This window comes from Zonotrichia leucophrys, chromosome 4 (genome assembly GCF_028769735.1).
Source record: "Zonotrichia leucophrys gambelii isolate GWCS_2022_RI chromosome 4, RI_Zleu_2.0, whole genome shotgun sequence".
In the NCBI taxonomy this organism is placed as follows: domain Eukaryota; kingdom Metazoa; phylum Chordata; class Aves; order Passeriformes; family Passerellidae; genus Zonotrichia; species Zonotrichia leucophrys.
Window position 1 is genome coordinate 3476998 of NC_088173.1, and position 10894 is coordinate 3487891.

The 10894-nt window shown below is 34.9% G+C and overlaps 1 protein-coding gene across 1 annotated transcript; it reads left to right on the forward strand.

Annotated features, from left to right (window-relative positions):
- Positions 1–563: 563 nt before the first annotated feature.
- Positions 564–10684, forward strand: DTHD1 (death domain containing 1). The gene is given in 11 exon segments (XM_064712135.1): positions 564–567; positions 990–1300; positions 2005–2103; positions 3008–3216; positions 4065–4226; positions 4772–5061; positions 5254–5383; positions 6254–6432; positions 6435–6505; positions 9776–9814; positions 10376–10684. Coding segments are annotated over 11 exon segments (1803 nt in total).
- The last annotated feature ends 210 nt before the right edge of the window (positions 10685–10894 follow it).

The following is a 10894-nucleotide window of genomic DNA, read 5'->3' on the forward strand; positions in this document are numbered from 1 at the left end:
CCTACACGGAGACGACACCTGTATGAGGATAGGAGGACTTCACCGGGGTGAATGGTGAAGGGATTAGTTAATTAGAGGGTGAGACACAGGGTTTAGGATTTCTGTACAGGGGGGTTTAGAGAAGTAAGATGGAGGAATTGGGGCGTGTCCTGTCCTTCTTCTTCTTCTTCTTCTCCTCCATCTTCTGTGGTGATGGTGGCACTTTGGGATTGGTCGTTACTGAAAGTGCACCGGACAATAAGAATAGAAAGGATTGGGGAAAAATGATAAATATTGTACACGTAACCATGGGTATAAAGATAGGTGACTGTCCGGAGGGCAGGACAGTGTGCTCATGGCTGGCTGCTGAGCAGAGCTCTGTCGGGCCAAAAGAAAATCTTTTAGATAAACAATTAATAAACATAAAGACCGAAAGAAGAACTGAAGCCTCTTCTGTTCCTTTGATACGCGGGCTGCCCAAGGCCACCCTGGGCCTTTCCAGGCCCTTCAAACAGCCGAAAACCGGACACATACTCTTCCTTTATTTAGGAACACATGTATAATTATTGCTTATTAACTTATAAATGTGTGGGTGCAGAAACTCAATATACATGTACTGAACAGATGCTGGTTGTGCACATAACAGCAGTTTACAATTTGAACATGTGCAATGAAGACCTTTCCCTTTGGTCTAAAGTAAGTTTCTATTTGCATAATTTTTTTTATGCCAGAGAGGGACTGAGTCACAGCCAGTAAAGTCAATAATCCTCAAATTGTGGGAAATTAGTAGGAAAGGACCACAATTCATCAGTTTTACAGTAATTTATAAGCTGTTCTGAAACAGACTAAGCATAAAATTTTTCATGATTTTCTCATTTATTCTTAAAAATATTTTTTCTGAATTGTCTTCTTATGCTTCCTTATAGCACATCATTACTTTGAAATATTTCATTAAAAATACAAAATGCTACCCCACTCAAAATACAAATAATTTTAAAATATATTTCTAGTCAAAGAGAGTGGGGAAAAAACCCTAGGAAATTATTTTATTAAAGCCCCTGCAACTGTTCTGGAGAATCTGAAGTGTAATACACTCAATGACACTAGTTCCTTGGTGGTGGATGATTCTGAGGAGCTGGTCAGCAATGTCATCAGTATGGAATGTTATGATTATGAAAAACCACTTTTCCCTATTAACATTGCATTTACATCATGCTTCAGAGGAAATTATCAGGAGATTATGGTGAAGGTGACTGATACCAACTTCCAGTCAAACTACTTAACTCCTATTTCTGTACAAGGATCCTAAGGAAACCATAAGGTAACTCTCATCGAAGGATTGCAAAAGCAGAGTTTGAGCTTCCCAGTTAAGTCTCTGGAGTTTTTCAAGTAAAGTTGTCATTATTGAATCATATTGCCCACTATGTGTGGTTAAACAGAACTTTCTACTTTCTCAAGCACTAATTCTATTTGAAAACCAGTATTTACTAACATTCTTTTTTTCACTTACAATGTTAAGCAAATGCTTGATCCCACAATCCTAATGGTTGAGTAAAGTTTCATGATTATTGTAAATAAGTGCAATGCATTGCATTATTTGATAAAAGCAAAATTTAGGAGGAATTATTGTGCTTTTAGATCACAACAAAATAACATAATTCCATGAGTATAAATAAGTACAAACTATGTCAAAGGAACAGTTTTTAAATGCAGAAGTGTTGTATTGGACCAGATTAATCACCCAATTTATAATTTGATTTCGTTTCACTGAAATCATACACTGGAATATGAATAACATCACATGATGACTAGAGATCACCAGGTACTTGGGCATGCAGGTGGCAATAATAGTCAATTTATTTTCATTTCATACTTTCCTCTGTAGAGAATGCTACCTTCTCAAACTGTGAAACACAGCGTCCTTTCCCTCCAATACTCTAACCTCACATTCGCTTTAATCAGGAAAGCTTTGCAGAAGTAAAAATTTATCATCTGGGTGTTTTTTCTTTGTTGTCATGCTTAAAGAAGGAAACATTTACTGTTCCAAAGGTAGGACTCTTACAAAAGCTGAACGTGGATTTTCAAATCTCTTTCTGTTACCATTCAGAAACATTCAATTCTCTGGCACCTAGGCAGTTAAAGTAAGCTTGAAATAGGTGATACTTGTTCCATAAGACTGTTATCTGATCAGTTCTGCACTGAGTATGCTAATAATCTCAAAGTGCAATCTCTTCCAATGTCAGAAGTCTACAAAAATCAGAATCTAATCAGAAGTTGCAGCTTCACATCCTGTACATGCAGATTTCCTGTCAGCTTTGTTAAAACCACATATCTTTAGCTAAAAAAGATCTATCTTCCCTTGTTTGATATAGTTCAGAAAATATAGTAATTTTCAATGAAGATGTGTCAACTCAAAACTTTAATTGCTTGGCACAGTGATCAATTTAATGGAACCATTTCTCTCACCATTTCTCTCCTTGGTGCCAGCAAGTGCAACAAAAGGTGTTTATCATATATTAGTCTTAGGCTGAGTATAGTCTCAAATTGTGTTTCAGTTGTGTTTCTCCCTTTCCCCATTAAGATGTTAATTTGGAAGTATGGAGAAATTAAAATTATGAAAAAATACAGATTAGAAAAATCTCAGAAATTTTTCAAAATCTGAGGAAGGTCATGAGTTTCAAAGCTCGAATTCAAATCAGGAACAAAATTATATAAATATTTTAGTCAATATAAAATTATATAAATATTTTAGGCAATACTATATAAATATTTTAGGCAATAGAAAGTTTAGGCAATTCCAAGTTTTGATGACTTTCAAGCATTTTTCTGAGCTTTGTATAAAGTGCTATTACTTGGGTAAGGTTGTTCTTGGGTTAAAAAGAGGAGTCTGATTCTTCTGTGATAGCCTAGCCAACTTCAAAAGATAAACCAATTTTGTAAAACAAATTTTTGTAAAAAAATTCAGGCATGTAATAGAAGAGGGGTTTTTATTGCAAGTTGATTATATATAATTTCTTTCTATATTTAGATTCAGCCAATTGAGCCATCAGTTTCAGCATTGAAAGCAAGACATTATATGTATCACTCAGTGATATCTATGAGTGCACTGGTTCATGTCCAGCATCCTTCATCCCAACCTTTTAACAGCTCAGTCACTGTTACTCTACCCTGTCCTCCAAACCCAGACAAAAAAAGGCAGGAGTTGAGACAGAAGATGCAAGAGCCATTAGTGCTACAGTAAAGAGGGTTGCTGCAGCATACCATCCTCAGTAATACCTCATTTCAAATTCACCATTTTTTAAAACATCAAAATCAATGAATTTTAACAGATTTTGATTTATGATTTCTTGTATTAAAATGATGTTTGTTTTTTTTATATAGACTGCAATACCTATGGACTTTGTTAGAAACACTAGAGCAAGCTCTCAAAATTTTCATGCTATAGTTTCACCAGAAAAATAATACAGTATTTGATGTTTATTCTTTAAATATGGTGACCACTACATTTCTAGCAGGAGTCAGAATGAAGACTGTATGAAGTTTTTTCGCCAATAAATATTCAGACATGTTCACCAAAGTCAAAAATTGAACACAAAGAATAGACATGACTTAGATCTGCTGTGTTCACACCAAGTTGATTTGAGTCTGACCTTTGAATTTTTTCATCTCTACTTCTACATGTTTCAATGGTTGCCTGAATCAACATGCATGGCACAAGGGTTTATAGTAGGTCAATTTTATGCACTAGATAAAAGTCCAGATTTTTCGAAAGTATGCAGTACAATATTTCTAAAACTTTTTGGCATGTCTTAAAAAGCATTTAAACATGGAGACTCCTGGAAAAAAAAAAAAAAGATGATTTCTATGTTTCAGCAGTTTCTGGAGAATTGAAGAAAAAAACCTCTAAATAATGAAATCATTCACATACTCTGAAGTATCCCTCCAGACACAGATTTTAAGCAAGGTGGGTAAACCAGAAAAAGTCATCAAGGACAGCAGAGGGGAAAACAGCTACAAACACAAGCTTACTCTTTCTGCAGAACTATTTTTATGGGTTTTTTTCCTATAATTATTTGGCTTTCCAGGGCTGTGAGCACTTCTGTGAGAAAAAGTGTGGACAATCTCAGTGATACTTCGAAATTATTAGGTCATTGAAATGAAGAGGGGTGGAAGGTGTTTGATGATGTTATTATCCAGAATGCACAGAATGGGCTTGTATCTTTTGAACTAAATGAGCATTTAGAAAGGTAATATATGAATAATTTAACAAAATTTTATTCACTGAAATATTTAATTCTGTGTTTATAAATAAGTGGAAATTAGTAGTGTTAAGAAACCATCCATTTTTAACCATTAACTTGCTCCTAGATTTGTTGCTCACAATTACAAAAAAACCCTTTTTCATTTATAGAATGTACACAATGTAGTACATAGAACCTTGAGAAAGGAAATGCAACTATCAGTCTTAACTGGCAACTGTGATTTAGCTCTCTAACTAAAAAGGCATATTTTTTTTTAATTCCTATTATGAAATATTATCTTCCTTTCATGTAAAATTCATGTGTATTTGAAATCATATCTACATAGTCAACATACTTTACACTACAAACACAAGCGAATTTCCACCTTTTCATATGTAGGAAACAGGGATGAAAAGAAGGTAGCAAAAGTTTCCTTGGAGACTGAGCCCCATATTATTTTTAAGAAAAAAATATGAGCAGTTGATAAATTATTTTAAATAAAGCATTTAAATTTAATTTTCTTTCCTTTTATTTTTTTTACCTTACTACAGCTTTATGGTCGTTTGCCTTGCATTCCTTTTGGAAAAAAGGTATCTTCTCCTCTTTGCTCAGGTTCTGGAAGAAGCTCTCCGTAGCATGAGGGCTAATGTGATACTGTATCAGAAAAGAGAAAACCCATATAAAGTAGTAGTTTTTCTGTCTGCATCCAGAGAATTAACCAATGAACTTCAAAATCTCTATGAGGAAGGTTATATTGGTCCCCCAGAACTCACACAGCACTTCCCATTAAGACAAGGAGAGCAGATTCATTTTAGATTTAGAGGAAATATTTCTGCTTCAGGTAAGGCAGTTAATTCAGGCAAGTGTATGGACATTATCAATTACCCCAGCTATTAAAAAGGCTGTATGGGAACACAGGTAGACTGAAGTTACTCACAGTACATTTAGTGTGTAATGTTAGTTTATTTCAGTGCTCTGTTTCATGTAAAGAAAGGAATGTGGAGCTTAATGGGAAACTGCTCCAACTGTAAAGAAAATGTACGATCTGAACGAGCTCCTGAGCAATGTGCTCCAGGTGACCCTCCTTTGAGCAGGAGAGTTGGACAAGATGATCTCTTAAACCCTTGTGAATTCTGTGAAAACTGGGTCCTCAGAAACACAGGGTATTTTAAGAATTATTTTAAAAGGACAGGTTTCTGTCTGCTGCTTTGTCCAAGTACATTCACTTAGACTGAGGAAGAAACCAAGGCAAAATAGTGCCTGTTGTGAGTTGCACTGTGAATTGAGGTGATGAGAGAGTTATGCCATTTCTATTAACAGTCTAGAAAATTCCATGTAGTGGCTGCCACCATTTAGAGACTTGCTTATAGGGAAAAGGGAGAAGAAGCCTCTGAAAGGTTTTCACCCTAAATTGCATATAGTCTCTTCTGTCTGTCTTAGATTGAACATATAAATATATATTTGGCCCTCTGAACATTTTGTACATAAACTCTCCCATTGAAAACTGAATGTACTCTAAAGAAAGGAATATTCTTCAAAAAGAGAAGTCTCCAGCCCATGAGAAATGTCTGCTTTTACACACAAAGGACAGTGTCTGTAGATGTATCAAATAAATGGATTTAGAAAGCCTAAAAATGCATCCACCCCTCTGCTGTGCCATTCATTTTTTTGTTACACATAGCTATCTATCCTGAATAACCAGAAAGCATATACTTTTAATTTCATTCACAACACCCCTTTATTTTTATTCTTCTATTCTGTTCCTTGATTTTCAACTTGCAGCACTGCCTTCACCACTTATTCCTGAAGCCAACTATTAAAGGGCTAAGAAAGCTAGCTACAAAGATATGCCTACTACTGAAGCAGGCTGAATTCAGATGTTCAATAAAGTAATAGGAATGATAAAGAACAATCAAGGAACAACCAAATGTTATATGATTACCTTTACTTGACTCATGCTAATGAATTATTTTAGATGCCATGCATCTAAATTCAGGACAATTTTTTTTTTAAATTTATTATATGGACTGCAGGGAATGGAGAAGCTTCAGGAAAGTCTACAGACTGATTTTTCATTCACAAAGACAACCAAGGCTGGAGCTCCAAATTAAAGAAGGGGATGAATTTAGTAACCACAGTTCACCTCATTACAAAGGAACAGCAGTGTTTTATAAAATTACCAGAGAGATGATACCAAAGAAATGGATGATACCAAAGAAACCTTACCATATGATGAATATCAACACCAGTCTCCACTGTGCAAATTAGCATTAACATTGCCAAAGGTGTGTTTCTCACCTGATAATATTAGAGACATTTCCCTTTCTGCCTTACCTTACATTTATTAGAAAAAGGATCTTGGCATGATTTTTGATTTAAAGATAAACATAGAAGTCACTGATAGACTTCTGGTGCATCATCAATGTACAAACATTCTCAGAATTTCTATTAGCTGTGGGGAAGGACCCACACACAAGTATGAGCATGGAAAAAATTCTAGCAGAAAATTTTCACCCAGCTACTCTCCCCAGCTGGAAGGGAGAAATTATTATGGCACTGTGAAATTATTACTGGAGTTTCAGGTGTATCATTCTTGTTTCATTGTCTTGGGAGCACAGAATTGCATATTGTAGGATCATTAAATGGTTTGTGTAACCTGTCTTCCACCCATCACCTGATTATTCCATTATTCCTGATTAGCCTCTGCAGTACAGTCATGTGGGCAATTATCTCTATCTCTGGTGAAAGCTCATGCCATATAAAATAATCTTTAATATTCCTGCAATGAAATCTCATTGTAAACTTTTCAAAGAGCCTATGTACCAACACATTATGTTGCACAAAATGCTGCCACTAAAATACTACTATCAAAGTTGCATACATTTTGATATCAAAATATCTACAGAAACACTTGGTCTAAATTTCTGGCGATAAATAGTAGCATGTTTCTCTTTTTGAATTTGTCTTTACACATTTCTCAATTTATTGTTTTTCCAGATGATAGTTAAAATAATCTGGAATGTCTGATTTTGGTTGTGACAGAGACAGATGAGTCTTTTTAAGGTGACCATTCTGACTACTACATTTCCACTCATTTCTGTAAAATTCTAATCTAAATTTCTTTTGTAAAGAAGGCAGTAACTGTACAATCATAACCCATTTTCTATATGTATATACCTTCATTATCCAGTTACAAATATATTGCTGACAGTGGTCAAAATACTGTTGGTTTACTTTGTATGCAAACATTCACATCAGTTTTTACTTTAAAATATATTTCTACAGAAGTAATCTGATTTTCACTAATAATTCCTATTAATGGTGCTTTTCTTTCTTCAGCAACAGAAAACACCTGCTCCTCTAACCTACTTTGTTCAACACAAGTCAGATAGAGGGCATTAAGTTTTGATGTCAAGTATGTGTGTTCATATTTACTGATATCAAATATTTTGTATTTATGTGACACAGTGGGCTAAGGAGATAAAAGATTAATTTCTCCTTTGCTGTCTGTCCTGTTTAATATGCTACTAGAGTCTGGTCATGTCTGAGAGGTCCATTTGACAGAGCACATCAATGTTACTGGCTGGGAATGCTTTGCAAAAATAGATTGCTGTAATACATATAGACATTATGAAATTACTATTCTGCTGAAGTTTTATGTCTAATGAATGTCTAACAGCAGAATAGCATGTTATTCCCTGCTTCAGAAAGGCAGTTGCATGGCTAATTGAAGGGCCTTCCAGACTAGAAAACTGCTTTGACTGCTAAGAGTATTTTACTTAATCTGTCGACCAGAACAGCAGGACCACATGCCAGTGTGGCTGAACTGTGGGTGAATTTAGCACTTCACCACAGACACTTAATCTTTAAGGCAATTTGCTGTTTTAGATCTAATGCATTGTATATTATTACACTATTTTTAGACAATACTGATTTTCAATTCTCATAATTTTTACTACAATTTTAACATTAAGTAGCATGAAGTGGTTCACATTAAAGTCAATGCATGGGTAATTGAGTTCATCTACAATAACTTTGAAAATCTAACACAGACCTTTGAGGTGGTAAATTCTCATTAGTGAATGAAAAAATTTTAAGTACAAATGCATCATTAGACGAAGAGAAAGCTGTCTTGGAAGAAAAGCAACACCCCCTTTTGGAAGAGCTTTTATATTCCCTTTATTCCGAAAGTTTTTTAGTCACGTCATTCTATCTTCACACTGGGGCACATGCAATGACAGAATTGCTGTAGAATCATGCAAAAACAAGGTGGATTCAGATCATAGAATCATGGAATAACTTGGGTTGGAAGGGTCCTTTAAAGGTCTCCTAGTCCAACCCCAAGGTCTCCAGAGCAGTACAGCACAGGATGGTTTTGCACTGCCATGCACTGCGCGATGTGTGCATCCTGTGTGCACTGAAATCACCTCCCAGGATGACTGTGTACAGGCCTGATGAAAAGCTGTTTAATTCACTATAGATAATGGTTATGCATATATTGACCTTATGGCTGTGCAGGTCAGTACATTTGAGACACTCCAAATATTCAACAACATTTAAAGCCTGTGTTATAGAAGTGATTAAGATAAGCTCCATAATGTTCAGTGTATCAGAAAGAAAACAATAACTTTTCCAGTCCGAATTTCATGTTCTTAATTCCCAAATGAAAAACAGAAGATCAGTGAATAAAACTCAGGCAAATTTCCTTGGGAGAGCTGTGAATAAACATCCAGGTAATACAACTGAATGAAAAGTAACACGGGCACTGAAAGAGGATAATTTCATTTTCAAACAAAAAAATCTGAATTTCGCTTCATACAAACTAATCTCTCTTTGTGCTCAGTGCTTTTGAAAGTAATTTCTTGTTCTATATGCAGTAGGAAACAGCACTAAAGCCCAGAAGACTTTCATCTTTCTCAGCCATAGATAAAACAGGACAAAGTATTTTTTCTTTCTCTCCAGTGTTTAGAGAAGAAAGAGGAAAAACTCTCTACTTTCTCATGGAACTTATCTTTTGAATTTTGATGATTTTTCATGATGATTTATTAAAAAATGAACTATGTAAAATGAATAGCTATAGCTACAAATACAGTATGGTTACCTGACCTCACAACTACTGCATAACTAGAAATTGTTCTTTTCCTTGAAAGGAAGACAAAGCTAATGCAGTTTTCAAAATCAGAATCTGTAACATCTAGGAAGGTTCTATACAGATTTTTTATACAGCCAGTTTATATATATCACTTATGGCATAGTGTTATTAATCAAATATTTTTAAAGTTGCATGAAGGATGAACTTTTTATAATAGATAATAAACATCCACTTGATAGATGAAAATTTTGTTAATTTCTTTATTTTAATAGCTATATACTGTTTCATACCTGTTGATGGTGTTAATTGTTTTTAATAGTACAAAACTATTCTATGTAAGTAGAAAAAATTTAAAATGCTTAGCATTAAACCTCCAAGATTTTACTGCAATCCACTCCCAAATCATATGCCTCACCTCTTACTCATCATCATTTCTCTTTCCACAACACATTTTCTTTAAAAGCATGAAAAATTGATCCACTGTCCACGAAAAACAGAAAGATTTTTTTTATGATTCACCAGGTAAGAAAACAACAATTAAATTATATCAATATAAAAAAGACCAATGTTTGCTTTTTTTTTTTTCTTTAATTCCAGGGCTTGTTTCAGCTGTTACTGACACTTGAAAATGCCATATTCAGAAAGGAAATAGTTACTGTGTTAAGAGGTAGTCAAAGGAAAAGAGATCTGTTTACCAGGAAATGTAACAGCTCTTGTTGCAGCAGGATGCTTGAACAGAATATAGTTTTGTGTATAAGGAAATCGTTTGTACTGGAAAGCTCCAGTGTAATTGATGAATCAGTTGCAGTAAATACTGAAACTCTTTTATTTCATTGCTAACTTTCCCCATTCAGTTCCACCATTATAGATCATTGCTGAATCTGCTCTTGACTAATTCAATTCATACTGCAGAGCAGTTACCAAAAATGGCATTGGAAATGAAATGAGATGATGTTTCCACCAAAGTATAAAACACTCCCTATTTAGCTGGGGAGTTTAGCCACCAAGGCTCCAGCTTTAAAAAGCTTTTCAAAAAAAAAAAAGGAAGATTTCTTCTTACTTCACTAATTTTTGCCCTTCAGAGGCCCTATGGGACAAGTTGCTGTTCTGGCTTGCACAAGAGCTTGCAGAAGATAATACATCATTGTTTGCTTTATGTTTACCTGTTCGATGGAGCATGTTTCAGCTTGTTAGGCTGAAGTGCCCTGATAATTTAACACACCAGATGTATGAGCTGCTTTGCTGCTGCAAAAAGACCCTTCCAAAGTCAGCTGATAAACAGCAGATCTTGTCTCAGTATTTGCAGAAGAGTGGCAGAAGTGATCTTTCAGAAGAACTTCATTTAAAGTGGCAAAATAAGGTGGTCACCTGAAGAATCAGTGGCAACTCACAGCCCGATTTATCTTCTTTCTTGTTAAGTGTATGAATATTTCCATGATATTTCTGGATGAACAAGTAACAGGGATATCAGTCAGGAGACGACTATTTGTTACTTTGCAACCTCTTTAATAAGCAAAGTATAATAGCCATGTCCTTGCTTGATAAAAGTGAACATTTCTTAAATGGAAAAGTCAGATATTGA